General features: G+C 33.5%; 1 protein-coding gene across 2 annotated transcripts in view; it reads left to right on the forward strand.

Annotated features, from left to right (window-relative positions):
• Window positions 1-18,330, forward strand: part of WASHC3 (WASH complex subunit 3) — a 42,819-nt gene that overhangs the window by 4,006 nt on the left and 20,483 nt on the right. The window contains exons 3-5 of one of the 2 annotated variants that reach the window (XM_004418026.3): window positions 3,729-3,794; window positions 5,785-5,892; window positions 9,323-9,433. In XM_004418026.3, coding sequence (XP_004418083.1) covers window positions 3,729-3,794; window positions 5,785-5,892; window positions 9,323-9,433 — 285 coding nt within the window. The remainder of the gene's footprint in view (window positions 1-3,728; window positions 3,795-5,784; window positions 5,893-9,322; window positions 9,434-18,330) is intronic. The other variant, XM_014780356.2, reaches the window with a different exon arrangement.

The raw sequence follows: 18,330 nt of genomic DNA on the forward strand, positions 1-18,330 counted from the left end.
CAGTCAGATGTGTTATTTTGATTTAGACTGGTAACAAGCCTAGAATACTGGGTTTTTAATCATTTTTTTAAATATTCTAAAATGTTTCTTTCTTCTAAAATCTTTAAGTACAGGCAAAAGTGCTGAGAATTCTCACATAACCTAGAAAATTTTACAATGCTTGTCTTCTACCTCCAATTTTTAAGCCCACCATCAGCTTCAGCCAAATAATGTTTTGCTTAAAACTCTATTTACTGCTACAACTTTTACAACTGCTTTTACAACTTTTACGACTGCTGGGCTTAAGTGTCAGATGAAGCTTAATAAAACCATCAACTGCTTCCCTTTCTGACTTCTAAGACATATCCAACCCAGTGTAATATACCAAGAGATCCATTATTTTAAAATACTCTTTCTCTTTTAAAGAACTGGATATGCAAACTGGGTATTTTACAACCCTGAAAACCCACAGTATTTAATTTTTGTCTCCAGGTTCAACTATTAACTCCATATTTCTTCCTTTCGTCTTGTTTTTCACTTTAATAAAATGCTCTGCTTTAGAAATATGTGGGTGATAAATCAAGAAATTTTCAGCTTACCTAACAAACTTCAGGTACCTTGTAAATTCCCCTTTTGTCTCAAACGAAGGTATTGCAGGTTCTTTAACTCCTTATAAAGATAAAAGGATGGTTAAAAGGATGAGAAAGACCTTTCCATTTCCTCTCTGCTAAAACTTTCAGAGGTGGGGACAGTTACTGTCCATAGTCATCTACACTTTAGAGCAGTGGTTCTCACCAGGGGACATTTGGCAATGTATAGAGATGTTTTTAGTTGTCACAACTGGAGAGTACTAGTGACATTTAGTGGGTTGAGGTCAGAGATTCTGCTAAACATCCTATGGTGCATAGGACAGCCCCTCACAACAAAGAATTATCCAGCCCAGAATGACAATAGAGCCAAGTTTGAGAAATCTGCTTTATAGTGGTCTGAGGGTTGTAGATTGAAAATGCAGAAGGCATAAACATCTTAGAGATGAACTTCTGCAGCCCATAAATGAAGCCAGGTGTACTTTGTTAAGTGACAATGACTTTCTAAAAAGTATATGTTTATGTATGTTATAGCAGTAATTCCATGAGAACAGACTCAAAAATATTTTATGCTGAATTATCTTTGAAAAGCAAAGGTTCTTAATTATGCCATGACCCATTGGCACTCTGGTGAAGCAAAATTAATGTTTTTAAATGCATAAAATAGAATGCATAGGATTATAAAAGGAACCAATTATATACTTTTAAAAACTCAAAATTGTGATATAGTAATATGTCATTTATTAAAGCATTAAATTATATAATCCAGATAACATATTTAGTATTTTAAACTCTCAAAAACCAGCTGTAGAGAAAATGGATAATACCTTTGTGGGTAATAAAATTACACGGTTTATCCACAACAAAGATCTTCCCTGGCCAAGAGGAAAAGCCTTTTGTTGATCTGGTTTTGAGAAAATCATTTGCATAGTGGTTCTAAACTTGGGGTACCTGAACTTGGATGAGAAAAAATTATATTTTTATTTACCTCTAACTTAAATTTCACATTTTCCTTAACTTTAAATTTAGTCACCAAAAATCACAGTAGTATTGGGACCTATGACTTTCACCAATAGAAATCACAGATCTTTTTTTATTAAATTACACTTGTTTCAGATTTCTTTGTACTTTGCAGTTATGGTTGTAATTAGGTTAGATATCAAAAACATTCAGATAAATTATTATAAATTAAAATATATTGATGTTTAGATCAATGTCTTTCATGTCTTACATCAATAAATCATTCATATAATCTTGTTTTATTTAGAAAAACAGGTCATTTCATTTTGGTGAAGTTTTGATAATAGTAGATGAGGGTAGGTAAAATGAGTGCTTAAGCAAAAGATTGACATACCAGATGAATCTGCATCCAAAAAAATGGAGAATAACTGCTCTAGAAATTATAACTTTTTTCCTCCAAGCCTCTTTAATCTTCCTTATCAACAAGTAGTTTTCTAAATAAACATTTTCATCTTTAGTCCCTTATTTACTAAGACTTGTATTTCAATCCTTAGCCTATTCTGTGTGAATCATTGAGTACCCATTTAAGGACAATTTAGTTTTATGATCTAACCATGAAAAATTTTTCATACCAATTTTTTAATAATTCCAGATAAACAGCATCTATTTTAGGAAATTTAATCAGAGAAATTTGATTCCCAGTATTTCACACAGTAGCGTTTTAGCCTTAGTGAGAAGCGGGTTGATCATTTATTAGCTTTGAATGACAAAAATTCTGTTTATGCAATACTTGGGGATTTTCCTTTTTTTTTTTAAATATAATAAACTTTATTTTTTAGAGCAGATTCAGGTTCACAGCAAAACTGAGCAGAAAACAGAGTTCCCGTATACTTCCCTCTGTCACCCTACATGCACAGCCTCCCCCACTATCAGCATTCCCTACCATCATGGTACATTTGTTCCAGTCAATTTGTTACGATCTGCATTGACTCATCATCATCACCCAGAGTCTAAATTTGCTAAAATTTAATTTTAAGGACAACACCTATAATTTGGAGAGGAATTCATCCATGTGGTGTTTTATAAACCTGTATTTATGTTTACAGAAAAGTCTTATGTGAACAAATCGTAGAAATCAAGGTTAAACTTAGCTTCGAATGCCATTGAATCTAGATTCTAGTGTTTTGTTTCCAAATTATATCTTCGTAGATATCAAGATGCTCATCTTAAAAATAAGTGTCTTGTGAAGAAGCATTACCTAATCTGTGGTTGCTTTCAGTTTTTTCCCCCCCAAATGTGGGCAAAATGATCATTTCTTGGGGTGTTAAATGAATTAGTCAGGATCTTGATAATATCCCAAAAATCGGTCAGAGTGCTGCACTTCTGCCAGCTAGTAAACTGGCCAACTGCTCTTGGACTGTGTCACTGAATATAATAATGTTTAGGATTCAGGAGGTTTAAATAAATGTTCTTATGGATCATATTTTATGATGTTACTTTTATTTGTGTGGATAGATAGATAATTTAATTGTACAGAATAACTGGAGCATGGTAAGTTTTTGGTTCTGGTTTATCTTGGATTTTGATGGTAGATTGATTCCTTTTGCTATTCTAGTACTTTTCCTATTTTTTTCTCTTTGTTTTAATTCTTTCCAGCATGAGCTTCGCATCTTCTAATTTCATCCCCTTTTACTTTTCCAAATTGGAAAGTTTGAATTTGGGACTAATTATATATACTTAGGTGTTTAAGTAATTTATAAAGGCAGATCCTGTTCCGGGCTGTTTTGAGCTAATTTTTATTCTGTTTTCTATGAAGAATTCCTTCAGTCATCAACAAATAATTATCAGGCTCCTGGTAAGTGTCAGGGCATTGAGTGTATAGCAGTGAACAAAATCTCTGTCCTGGGAGGAGTTGACATTCTGGTCTCAATGATTGATTATGGCTCTGATAATGAGTTTGACAAGGCTGAAAATGTAATTTTTTCTTATCTGTGAATACAGTTTTATAAAATAACCATGAAGCATGTTAATGAAGATAATAGACTACTTGAGTTACCATTCCCACTCATGTCAATAAGAGAGTAATATATTAGAAAATGGCAAATACTTAAACCATAGTTTTTATTATTTTCTAATCTGCTGTTTGTTAACAGTTTATTTTATTCAAACTTTATTCTTTTGTTTCTAATCTTTCTTTTCCAGAAACTAGCAGACCTTTCTCTTCGTATCCAACAAATTGAAACAACTCTCAATATTTTAGATGCAAAGGTTTGTATTTCTGAATAATTTATAGTATAAACTTTGCTCTGCATATACCAGCTTTCTCAGTCATACTTAACTTTAATTGCATTTGGGAATGAATTCAGTTTAGCTCCAGTATCCATGAGGTAGTACAGTGGTTTTTTTTTTTTTTAATTCATTATAATTGCAAAAGGAGTGATATTCATTATTTAACCATTAACTGACTCTGTTTAAATGTACACATGGAGTGAGATTTTTTTCGTTATACTTGTCAAAAGCATAATATGAGTAACATGTTAAGTTGAGCTATTATATAGTTTTCTTCATTTGATGGAAAATTCACAATTATCTTGATAGTAATCATTTGATAACACAGTAAAAATTATATAAAATTTTAGATATCTCCAGAACAAAATTTGCAGAAAATATCAGCTATTTTCCATTTGCAAATATATTAAATGCTAATAATTTTGATTTGACTAATTTTGATGCCAGAAATTACAAGAGATAACCAAGAAAAATAGAAGGGTGTTTTGATTTGAAAGCTTGCAGATTTTGTGTGTTTTTCCTATTTATAAAATAATGGAGACACTACTATATTTTTGTGACTTTGTTTATTTATCAAAGAAATATTGGGGTCCAGCATGGTTGCGTAGTGGTTAAGTTCAGCACACTCTGCTTTGGTGGCCTGGGTTCGCAGGTTCGGATCCTGGGTGCGGACCTACACCACTCATCAAGCCGTGCTGTGGCAGCAACCCACATACAAAATAGAGGAAGATGGGCACAGATGTTAGCTCAGGGCCAATCTTCCTCACCACCAACAACAAAAAAAAATCTGAAAAAATGTTTATTGAATATTTATGAGGAAGTAAAATGACTGATATCTTTAGCATAGGATCAGAGTGTCTAGTATGTACTTTCTACATCTTCTTGTGGACTTCAGTCACTATATTTCACTCAGAACATTTCTCTAGCTTGGAAAATTTAGGATATCTGGCCCTTGAACATATTCAAAATATTTTCCTAGCAGACATACTCCCTTGAAACTATTTGGGCCATAGCCACTGTGCTAAGTACTGTCATCAGTCAACAGTTCTCAATGAATATCGCTGCTTCAGATCTTATTACCATTGGTTTTTTTCATTATTCTTTATTGTGAGTGTGTGTCTTATTTTAGTGTTTGGGGAATTCTTGAATTAGAGTCCAAGGTCACAAGTTAAGTTACGGTATGGACAAGTTAACCTTAATTATTTCCATGGCCATAGAGTTAATCCCCAAAGTTAGCCAAACATCTGACAAATGTATATCATTGATATTAGGATGAAATCAGAAAAGAGGGTTTTCATGGATCTTGCAAATCCAACCTGAAATGCTTAACCACTGACAACAGGCCCATCTTTTGTGTGTGAAAAATAACACATTTTAGTAACATTCAGTGATAAATGTTTAAAGAAAGAAAAAAAGAATGAGCTGTGTCAGACATTAAAATGTAATGTCAAGAGTTTTGTCATTTCCCAGATAATTCAAATTTAAAATATGCTGCCAAGCACTTTTTTTTTTTTTTTTACAAAGTATGTTTAATAAAAATCTTTTTACAACAACTTTGTGAGGTAAGTTTTCTTATCCCCACTTTACAGGTGAGAAAATTGAGGCTGAGGGAGATTTACACGAGGTCATGTAGCTTGTGACTTAAACCGAAGCAATCTGACTCCAAAGCCTCTGCTCTCATTCCTTACACCAGCACTCTTATATTTTAAAAATAATTCCTGGGAAAAGAATGGTTATAAGCTAAATTAGATTTGTGAGAAATTCTTCAAAAATGTTTTATTTGTGAATTCCTTTCATTTTTAAATAGTTTTTGGCATGGAGAATTTCAAACACCAAAGATGAGATTTTATAAACCTATTTCTATAGGCTTAAAACTTGACAGATATTTAAAACACACACACTTAGAAACTTATAGTGTTTAAGCACCTAATATTATCCTCATATACTGACATTAATTTTCTTTTCTCAGTTGTCATCTATCCCAGGCCTAGATGATGTCACATTTGAAGTATCTCCTATAAGTGTCACTAGTGTTAAAAATGAATCACCTTCTGAAACCACTTCAGAGCAATCACAGGTAAGTATTTAAGTTCCAAGAAACGTGAGCAGATCTTGGTTGAACCAGACCTAAGCAGCAGGTTTGAAGGAAGAATTTAAATAAAAGTGTATAACTTTGAATAGTAATATTTTAAAACCTTAAGATAAAAAATGAAGTTTGAAAAAAAGTGGCTGTTTTATTTTGTTATTTTGAAGGGCTTTCTTTAATATCTTCTTTGCTTATAAAAAAGAAAATCCATCTATACAGGACTAGGAAAAATCTTGAACATAATGATTTTCTTCAAGTTCATTATGGAAATTTTTCCAAGTTCTTCTAAGAAATGTACTTTTTAAATGTTTTATTATAAAAACTTTCAAACGTACTCAAAAGTAGAATAGTACAGTGAATACCCAGATGCCCATTACCTGGATTCACCAGTTAAGATTTTGTTGCAACTGCTTCAGATGTCTTTTTTGTCATTTGCTGAAGTGAATCCCAGGCATCTTGTCATTTCAACCCTGTATAATTCCTTGAGCATCTCTGGAGAGTTCTGACATTTCCTTCTATAACCACAGTGCCTTTAGCACACACAATATAATTAACAGTAATTCCCTGGTATCGTCTCACCCCTTGTTACTCAAAGTATGCTCCGGGGACCAGCAGCATGGGCATCCCCTAGGGGCTTGTTAGAAATGCAGAACCTCAGACTCCACCCCAGACCTACTGAATCAGAAGCTACCTTTTAACAATATCCCTAAGTGATTTGTAGACTGTTGAAATTTGAGAGCTACTGATCTAAGAAAAACCAATTGTCTAAAAAGTGTGTTTTTAGAGTTGATTTGTTCAAATCAGCATCTTAGTAAGGGCCACACTTTACATCTGGTTCTTATGTCCTAATGTTCATTTATGCTCCGTATAAATTTAAATTTTATATTACTTTTTATGTCAAAAAATAGAAGTTTTTCATTAAGAACAATTTCTCATGTATCTCAATGAGGTATTAAAATGCAAAATGAAATAATCACTAAAATAGTGATCTACCAAGTACTAGTGAACAAGTAGACTTCCAATCTGTATGGAATTCTGCATTTGTGCCTGGAGATACTTTCCATAGGATACTTTTTAGATCATGATAGTGTTGACCTTGATGATAATGACTAACATGTAAAGGGTCTTTACTGTGTGCCAGGTGTGCTTCTAAATGCTTTTCATAAATTAACTCATTTAATCCTTACTGCAGCCCTATGAAGTAAATAGTATATTATCAATTCTGCTTTACAGATGTGTCAAATGAGGTATACAGAAGTTAAGTAACTAGCCAAATGTCAAACAATAAGCGTTAAGAGCCGAACTTTTAACCCAGGCAATCTGGTGCCAAAAGTCCTAGCTCTTACCTACTACACTACACTGTCTCCAGCACCTGTGTTGAATTCATTAAACATATTGAGCACATGTGGTACAAGGCCCTCTGGGAGGAGCCATATATTTAGATATAATATGTATTTGGGGAATGAATTGGATGGAAATGAATTGGTCCTGTCTATTTAAGGTCTCAAAAAATTGATTACAAGTAATCACAGCTTAATTTTCTAAAATTCAGAATGACCTGATATAACTGGCAATTTTATTTTAAAATTGTATATTAATTCATTTGGAGGATTTATGAACTCTGTTGGATTCCTGAGTTTAAAAAATTGTGGTAAAGTTGTGTGTTGATTAGCTTAATAAAATAACTGCTCAGCATGTTCTTTATATTCAAATCAACTTCGTATTTCTCCATTGTTATTAATTGGTATATTTTATGTAAAATATTTTGAAATGGACTTAGGTATTGCTTAACACAGAATTTCTATGGGCATTACAGTCAACTCACTCATCAGATAAAGGATAATCATGCACTTTTCTTTTAAATCATCCATTCATTGCAATCTCTAATCTATATATGAGTCAAAGACCTTTGCATATTGATTTTTCTGCAACTTTAATTTCATGGTTCAGATCTTGTCATTACTCACAATAGAACGTCCAATCGTGCAGATTGAAATTAATTTGAGAATAAAATGAAGGACAGTTGAGAGATATGATAGAGGATTTAATGGGTCGTTCAATTAGCAAAAGTGTAAGACCTGACATAATTAAACCTTGTTGAGGTCTTCGTTATTAGGCAAAAGTTAACGGCTGAGTTCTGAAATCCTTTGGGGCTGTATGTAATTATCATTTGCTCCATTATGCTATTTTATGAGTTTATTGTCCGTAATTTTTTTAAAAACATACTTGGGCTTTGTTTGAATTTTTTATTTAATTAAATGTTTTGGACTTTTTGTATTTGTGTATTTCACAGATGAATATATATGTCTACTCACTTTTGTATGTCATATAACAGGAGAAACCTAAAGAATTTTTGGATATTTTGTTTGCTTCAGTTTTCCACAGGTTTAATCTGTATTTGAATTATCTGAGGAAAAACCTTAATATATAATTTATATTTCTATTCTAAAAACTATAAATATTTAAAAGTACTTCTTGATTTATCTACATTTCAGCATAGATATGTAGACATAAAATTGATTTCATTCTATTAAGGTACTTCCTCTTAATGCTAATCTACAGATAATGAGTGAGAATTCACAAAAGTAAACTTACTCTAAGTGTTCAGATAGATAGAAAAATCAACAACTATATACAGACAGTCCTAGCTTTGCACTTAAGCGAGGACAGGGTTTCAGTCTGGACAAGTTTCAGTTAACATGGTACCATGCAAAATGAGAACTGCCTGTACAATAGAAGCATTTTTATCTAAAAAGACCACTCCCCAGTATTCTTCATTGTAAGTAGTATTTAGTATTTCATCTTAACCACTCTGTGGAGAATGTTACCGTTAATAGTTCCATCAGTAGCTGCAATATACGAAACCAGATAGTTTTGTCTGGGAAATGGGCTTCTCATCCATAAACTCTCCAGGCATTGCTTTCTAAGATGTTAGAATAGCCATATCCACTTAGAATAAGATTACTTAATAAGTGTGGAATTCAATTGTGTAGATGGTAGATACCTAGCAGATCAACTCACTGTCCACTGGAGTTGAATAATTGACAAATCAAATAGTTTTATCAGCTTTATTAAAAGTTTTATTAAAATAATATGCCCATCTAGAATTCGTGTAATATATCAGCACTCGGACAAGTAAAGTAGAATTCTAATATTTTTAATGCCATGAATATATTTGTGTTTTTTAAGGAACAATATAATGTTGATGTTAAGTGTAGCTTCCTCTGAAATCATATTTAAGTATTTGTAAATATTTGGAAACATATATCCCATAATTAAATTATTGGTATTTAACTTTAGAAATGTTTTTTTCTGATATTGATTGTTTTAGAATTATAAAAAGAAACATCCCTTTTAAGTAATATTAATGGACCCCTTTCATGACTTGTCTAAAGATTTACACACAATACTCTCTCTACAGCAGAACAGTTTACAAGACTCTGGACCACAGGAAAGTGAAGTAACAGCAGAAAATATCTTAACTGTAGCCAAGGATCCAAGATATGCCAGATATCTCAAAATGGTTCAAGTGGTAAGCTAATTTGGTCTGTCTTCTCTGTCTAGCAGCCTCATTTGAAATTCTTAACCTGGAGTTTTCATTGTTATTTTTTCACTCTGAGAAAACTGCTAAACCAAGTGACCAAGTTTTTCTACTCTCTTACTTCTTTCCTATGTTTAATTAATGCCCTGATGAAAAGTAAGCAGAAGTCAAATCTTTCTAATTAAAACTGATCTCACATTCAAATTAACATAGTTTAATATAGATTTGTGTAAGTATTTTTGCTTTACATAAAGTTATCATTGCAAATCTTGGATGTATCAGATAGAGGAATGCAAGTGGACTATGCATTTGGTAAATCATATGGCTTTAGCTTAATTCCCATATGCTAGCACAAATAATGTTTTTTTGTGTGTATTTTTATTCTGAATTTCATCTGTCGGTGGTTTGGTTCATAGAAAAGAGCATAAGTCTCTTGGCTAAGTGAGGTAATGCTTTTAATACTATATGGCTTTAGCATTCATATTTTTTCTAAGAAGTCATTACATGGTATGACACCAAAAATATTTGCAGTTGTCCATGACAGCAGAAGTTTATTTCTTTTCTTTCCTGTAGAGAGTCCTATTACAGTGGTTGAAGGAGCTAGCTGTCCATCATTTTTCTGTTAATCAAAAAATTAATACTTTTGTAAAATTCTATTATCAGGCAAAAGAAGTACTAATATTAAAGAAGAACAGTTTTGTTCTGCTGTCCATGGCATTATTTATCACCAAAATAATTTAAAAACAAATACTACCTGACAACCAGAAGAGTAGATTGGCTCATTTAGAAGCTATGGTGGTGACAATGGGAAGAAGAAAGTACATTCACTTTTCCTAGCTGTCAGAAGAAGAGGATTTGTCACCTTCAAAATTCTTCATTGACAGTCAAAATCCTGGGCTCTAGGCTTTAGAAAAAAAATAAACCAGACTTTGGGATGAAATTATATAAAGTTCTTTAATTAATAAGAATAAAGTAGAGCTAGTTTGATTAGGAATCATAAGTTTTTAAAGCTAGAACCCAGGAAAGCTTAAGCTAAGCTTAAGATTTGGATTGTTAAAAACTGTGTGTTTGACTCTTTCAAACAAAAGAGGAAAAGCTTCAGAGTAATTCTAGAAGGCTTTTTATGTTAGTCTCTTCTTGCCTAACATATGATATATGAAGTAGGAAAATCTACTTGATGATATCTATAAGAATGCCCTGAAATCTTTGATGAAAGACTGCATCTTAGGGTAACTGTTATATTCTTGATACATTGCCTCTGATTTTACGAGAACTTCAGAAACTGATTTTCCTTTTCAGTATAAATCCACTGTTCATTTATTCCACAAATATTTACTAAACACGTACTTTAAGGTACTATGTTAGGTACCATCTAGATTTATTTAGCAAACTAGGGTCAGATACTACTTGACATTATTTTTGTTATTAATTACTTAGACAAATCCCATTGCTTTTCAGAATCATGTATATCATATGTATGTGTGTGTGTGTATGAATGTATATATTTAAACGACTCTTTAAATATTCGTTTTTCTAATTATATGGCTTACCATCTCAGCAGGAGTAAAAGCCAGTCCTTCACAAGCCTATGAGACCCCGTACAATATTGCTCCCCTGTTACCTTTCTGATCTCATATCTTTGCTCACTCTGCTCCAGCTCTACTGGCCTCCTTGATGGTCTTTGAATAAATATACGGGCAGTCTCTTGTCTCGGGACATTTGCATCAGCTATTCTCTCTGCCGGAAACACTTTTTCCCAGATATCTTCATGGTTTGCTCACTACCTTCCTTCAAGTCTTAACTCAGACATTACCTTCTCTCTGGTCCCATTCCTTTTACCCCTTCCCTGCTGTCTTTTTCTTCATATACCCATCCAGTAACATGTAAAATACTACATATTTTACATACTTTGTGTCTCTCCTGTTACTAGAATATAAACTCCATGAGAGTAGGGAATTTTTTGTGTCTTGCACTCTTCCCAGTTCCTAGAACAATACCTGGCACATAGTATTTACCTAGGGATGAAAATGCCTGTATTTTTCTCTATGCCATTTTACCTTTTGATAGGTTTTGGTGATAGATTTCTTTTTTACACTAGCTCAGTGGTTTTCAGACTGAGAAACTTGGTCAAAATACAGGTTCCTAGTCCCCACCCTACTGGAGTCTCTGGAGTTGGGACGTGGAGCTAGAGCATGTGTATTTCCGAAAAAGCTCTTCTGATTAAGAACTGTTTAAAATATTTTACACTATATTATAACATCCTTAAAATAATTTGTGTTTAAAAACATTTCAGAAAGAATAAGGAATTGTTTGATTTATTTTTTTTAAAAAACTATCTAATTCTCTAGCAGAATTTAGCACTTAGCTTCAGCCCATCCCTTTTGTTAGTATGGGCAGGAGTTCGGTTTCTTCTGCCTCATACTTTTCCTGTTTTTAGCCCAGTTTTCCTCATTTCAGTCCTTTGCCTCTTTTCTGCCTTTGGTACAGGAATTTCTAATTCCTGAACATTTTCAGGGTTCTGGGAGTGCTGCTGCCCTGTGGTGTCCCCCTCTTCAGACTTGGCCATCCTCTGCTAAGTCATAATCATTCTTTTATCTGCTTTTAATTTCCATGTATTGTAGTTCATATATGCCTCTTAGTCACTGAAATTGAAGTTTGTGTTCTATTTCTTTTTGCCTTATTGTTTGAGGTAGTTTTCAAGAGGAAAGGAGGGAGCAGCATCTACACTGCCATCCTAAAACTGGAAGTTCATCCAAGTTAAATTTAATTTTATTGATTTTAGTTTATTGTGCCAACCTGTATCCCAGAATCTTATTACCCAACTTCTGTTTTCTACTGCTCCCTGTCCTACATTTCATTCTTCAGACAAAACCACAAACCCTTCCCAATACATGCTCTATGCTTTTCCACCTCTGAATCAAATTCCCCCTCTCTTGATTACTACATGTCCAAATTCTAGTCATCTGACATGTTCCTGTGAACACTTCCACTAAATCATCTCAGATTCTGGACCCACCAATACATAAAGCTAGAAGTAATATCTCTCATCATTGACCTATCCAATCCCTTTATATTTTTTATGGAACTTATCACTCATATCTTATTCTATGACAACTTATCCATATTTTTATCTCCCCTGTTGAAAAGAAAACCATAAGAAGAAGAACTGTATCTTGATTCATCTTTGTGTTCACTTTAACACCTTGCCCATAAGGTGCTCAGTCAATATCTGTTGAATGGACTATTTTATCCTGCATATTAACTCTCCTTCCCAGCTTTGTGTCACCTGGAAATGTACAGATATGCTCCCATTTCTTCAAGTTATTGGTATAAAATGTTTTGTAGGACCAAACCAAGAATAGACCAAGAAGAGATCTCTCTCAAGGTTGACATGAATCTGCTAATCGTTATTTTTGGATTATAGTTATTAAGCCATCTATAAATCCACCATTTTTCCTGTTTCCTAATATCATGAGTGACTCAGAATGTCCAACCACAGATATAGGCTACATGTTTGACAGTGACAATGCTCAGTATTGTCTTTCCTTGGCATGGTCCCTACCAGAGTTCCTGTCACTTCTGCATCATCATTCAGTTCTGCCTTTTTGTTTAAATATAAGTATGAAATAGTTAAATCAGTTCCCTTCATTGCTTCTGCTATCTGTTGAAGGACGAAATTTTCAGCAAGGTAACTTAGGAATTTATCAGATGCTCTGATTTGGGCAAAAACAAGCTGCGAGTGCATGTAAATAAGTAATATCTCCCATCATGTCTGTGTCTTATCCTTGTGCTTGTTTATAACTTGTTTTGGAAAGCCTCATCTAAATCCTGCATCTGGTCAGGTAGCCAGAAAGTATGCTCCATCTGATAATACAACTATTGCGTTCTTTTAGCCTCACTTAGGGGTTCCTTTATCCCAGGTTCAAGACTTTCCATATATATGTATATAGATATTGATTTATAGGTAAATCCTTCCATTGTTATTGGTATAAAAAAATAGAGTATACCTTCTATACTCTAGGGTAGTGAAATGCCTTCCTATTTTCTGTGTTAGTCTTCTAATCAGTTGTGTTCATTCTACTAAGGTGGTTCAGTTACTTGAGTGTGACTGAGAACAGACAGGGTTCAGAGGGATATAGATAGAAAAAAAACAAATTTGACCACTTCCTGTAAGGAGGAGCCTAACCTCAGCTAATTCTAGAGGGTAGCTTCATTACAAATTGCCTTATCAATACTGGAAAGTGTTTCACTTTCCCAACGAGATTGTAGATTTTCATTAAAATACCCAATTTTTCTCAGGTATTTTAGTTTTAGTTATTAATGTACAGAAAGACCAATATCAGCGTAATTCATCAGATGAGTACTACTTTGTCTATTAATATGACCTTGAGTAGTTTATCACCCGTCATACACGTTACTACATGTTATCAAAGCTGAGTTTTAGAAGCCTACATTCTGGAATTTAGGAAATTGTTTGTATTAACAAAAGAGAAGATAGCATGTTCTCAAAAAAACCTGACTTTCTGAAAAAAATCACTGTATTTATACCAACAGTATAAAAATCTCCTAAGATCCCCCAAATAACCATTTCTATATCCTCAAAAGGAATTTAACAGTGCCACAAGTTCTCTAACCTCCTAAGGACAAAAACAGGATTTCATTCATTTTTAATTGCCTTTATATTTTTGTCATTTAAAAGTGTGAATTGCTGCTCCATAAGCAGAGTCTTATACCTATAATTCCCCTTATGCTGTGTTTCTTATCTTTTTCCAAAGTGTAATGTTCTTCCACTCAGCATCTTAGTGCTTACCAGGCTGTCAGCTCTCTTGTAATCTGTCCTCTTGCTTCCTTCCTGAACTATTGTTTAGAACCATTTCATTCGCTCTAGTAAGATAGAGTGGACAAGTATTTCTCAAGCCCTGTCAGCGTCTTTGCTAGTATAAAAGCTTGAATTTGCTGACCACCCGTGTGGTGCTCACTCATTTCAGGTAGGAAGGCATTGAAAGTCCTACAAATTACAAATGCAGATATATTTTTTTAATTTTTAGGCTCCCTGGATATCAGGATGAACTACAGTCTTTTTTGGCTTTCTTCTTAAGCTGCCATGAAAACTTCCTCTTCCTGGGTCCTAGCTATCTCTGGAATGTATTGCTTTTGTATTTGCCTTGCCTCACTTTATCAAATACCTGTAAATCTACTTTAGAGCCTAGGTAATTAAAACTGCTTAATTAATATAAACTCCTTTGAACAGAAGCCAACGGAATCTTTCCGTAGTCACAAGTACCAGTTCACAGAGAAACCAGCAGTACCTTGCTTTTTGGTCTTTATACCTTTTTCTATCACTCCTGGATTCCTACCCTTTGTGAGATATAAGAATGATTACAGATCCAGAAGGTAGTTGTTCTCTGTGAGAACAATTTGAGTGCCAGGAGTACCCCCAGATCTTTGCTCTGTCCTGCTGACATGCAGCATGGTATAGTTTCTTAGCTTTGTCATACAACCCTGTGTGACCAAGTTCAGGACATGTCACCTCTCAAGGCCTGAGTTCCCTCATACATAAAATGAGATCCTAAGTTTGCTCTAGATTTATGATCTATTCATTGATCCCCAAATTTGGATCTCATTGTTAATGAATGTTCCTGGAACACCTGCTGGCATTTTCTGATTTTTTTTTTTTTTTTCTTTTTAAGCAAGTTTTACACAAGATTTTTCAGTGAGTAATACTGTTGTGTTCCAAATGTAGCAGATAATTGATTCTGATTTAATGTTTGTTGTCATAATAGTGCAGCACAAGCTTTTACTAAATTACATATTGCTTTTATAACTTAACTGGAATTGTGTACATAGATCACTTTTCCAACAATTCCCCCCTTTTTACTGGCAGAGCTTGGTAAATCCTTTGCCAGTAATAAATTGTGCATTGGGAAAGTCCGACTTCCACATTAAGAAGCTAATGACTTGTATTTTTTGAAACTGTATTTGCCAAAACAGTCTCTTTGGACACTTAGACTTTTTTAAAGCTCTATTTTCTTTGGCTGGCTTAAAATGTGAATTGAATAATCTCCTTGGTTCTGGTGGTTCTGATGCATCTGTTGCCAGCAGTGGCTGTCGGGCTTGGGAAAATGTGACTTCCATTACCTAAGGATGAAGAATCTCCAGCTGATTACTAGAGATGTTCATCAAGAAGTTATGCACCTTGGACCTGGGGAAACTAATCAAGCATGAAGTAGAGTACTCTTTAGATAAGGTTTAGTTTTTGTAAGAGTAATTAAAGGCTTTAAAACCTTGTTTGGGATATGACCCCAGTGTGACTTTCCGTGGTCTAGAGAGTTCCAGGGTAGGTTCTTCATCACTGATCAATGGGGTAGTCAAAAGGAAGGAGGAGCTGCTGGTTCATGTGTAATCAAAGCTGTGGAAAACACTAGTGCGGATTTAGTTTAACAACTATGTGCTATTTCTTTTTTTGTTGCTTTTTATCTCTGTAGGTCTTATTAATATGTGTTTATTGTTAATATATTAATATGTGTTTTGTTTCCTTTATAATACCTAAAGTTTATTAATCAATATCAAGGTCAGTATTTTTTGAGCACATAAAGGTTTGGGGCGGGGGAGACAACTTTCTGTGGTGTTTTAGCGTCACACTGTTCATTGAAGATAAAAGCTGCATGTACAAAGATTGATTTCCCACAAATAAGAATGTGGATAAAGAAAAGACACATGTGAACATTTGTCCATTTAATTAATTGCATAATTTAGCCAACTTTGAGAATTGAAAAGGGAAAGTATTTTATCCTTCCCATCAACTAAATGATCAGCCAGATCCATTTGACTACAACTGAAAGAAGTTAAGCTTAGCAGACTGGTAGACTGTATGAGTAGTAACTTTAAGTTGGGATAAATGGAACTCAAGTGACCACAGTTATCCTCCTTCCTCTGCATTCTATCTTACATCAAATGCAGGAAGGATAGAGATCCCCCTAAGGCAGAAAACGTTGACAGTTAGCCACCAATTGGGAACCCCTGAGATGTTACTTATGCTTTGCCATGGCCTGAGTATCTGGAGAACCTAGAAACAGGTAACTTTTTTTGTATTCTTGGCAAAAAAACTACCAAAATTACTTATTCTCTGCTAAAGTCAGTGAACTAGCCTCTAAGGAAACGATGTGTCAAGAATTATTATGCCAGTTTTACAGATTATGATTTTTCAATATTTTGGCTGCCTTTTGAACCCTTCCCAAGTTGCCTTGAAAGTTAGGGAGCTCAGAATCAGTCATACTATGTACACATTTAATGTTGAGAAGTATTGCTTTTAAATGCTGTAATTGCCCTTTTGTTTATTCTTTGCTCTTTTATTTTCCTTATGTATGTTTGTTAGAGAGCAGTAAACAATATTGCTAAGTTCAGGTTTTAAATTTCTTGCTTTTCCAGATGTGTTTCCCTGATTTCTTGTTTTCCTTAGAAAGAAAAACATGTAGTGGGCAGGTACTACTAAGTTAGATGATTGTCAGTATCCATTTAGTAATATTATATGCGCCTACCTTGATTCTTATGTATTCCTCATATATTCTTCGCTAGTACCACTTTTACCATAATCATACAGCTCAGAATATTTTAATACTGATATCATGTATTTTTCATTATAGCTATCCTTCGGTGGCATTCAAATGCCATTAAAGTGTTAATTTGTGAATAATTTGTTTCCAGGAACTAATCATTTAACCATAACTATTTTTATTTATGATGTTTTCAGTCTCTGGAAAAATACATTTTGAACTGTGAACCTCAGGAGGGTTTGGAATTCTCAGTCATATTTGAAGATAAGTCACATACCAACAAGCTGGTGTACACAGATGCCAGTCTCCATTAGAGCTGTAGGAGGATATTTGGCTACTGTACATTTGAATTCTTTGTTTTTTAATAATATATCATATAATTAAAAATTAATTTAGATTAAAAAATAATTTAAAAGGGGAAGTGAAACGTAAGAGAACTGAGAATGCAAAATAATCTTCTTTTAAAAATAATTGATAAGGTACTAAATTTAAGACCCTAAATTTGTCAAATCAGTTTTTCTTAAGTATAAAAATGTATTTGAAGAAAATATATTTTTTTAGGAATTGATTCTCCATTACATATTTTTGTGTCATTAATATCATAATTAAATTAATTTAGATTATATATAGGACAGCTTATCTGAAACAGTGCTTTTAAGCCAAAACACTTAATTCTTTATTTCAGTTTATTTGTTTACTAAGTGCCAGTAAAATTTACTTCATCTGCCTTAAATTCACTATAGCACCATACCTCTGTACACTCCTTCACACAAAAGAAGGAAAAAGAGAGCAAGCAAGCAAACACAGGGGAGGGAACTTTTAGAGCTTAAGGTAGTTTTAGATTTCATAGAAATTTCCTTTAAGTGGGATATAAAATGATAACCAACAAAGACAGGGGCATTTAGCAGAAAAATATTTTTAACTTCTGACTTCATGTCTTTCATTCTAACTTCTTTAAACAACTCCTTAACCCTTCGTTTAGAAGTTGTGACAGAAGGGACAGTACTCTATTATTAAGGTTCATAAAAAAGTTTTTGAATATATACACTAACAATGACAGTTTTTATAGTTGCTGAAATATATGGTATAGTTCTTTTACTTTGATCCAACTGTAACTTTTTAGTTACCCAACTTTGATTTCTCATTGCCCTTCTATCTTTCTTTCCTACTCACCACCTCTTCTAGAAATAAGGGACCTCACATAAACTTTTTCCCAACTGGTAAGGAGGAAATAATATTAATGTAAGTTAAGTAGTTACTTAGATTTATTTACTCTTTTAGAAATACCATGATTCTCACCTTAACTATAAATTTGTTGTCTAAGATTGTGGTTAA

Source organism: Ceratotherium simum, chromosome 25 (genome assembly GCF_057802395.1).
Source record: "Ceratotherium simum simum isolate JZ-2026a chromosome 25, ASM5780239v1, whole genome shotgun sequence".
Classification (NCBI taxonomy): domain Eukaryota; kingdom Metazoa; phylum Chordata; class Mammalia; order Perissodactyla; family Rhinocerotidae; genus Ceratotherium; species Ceratotherium simum.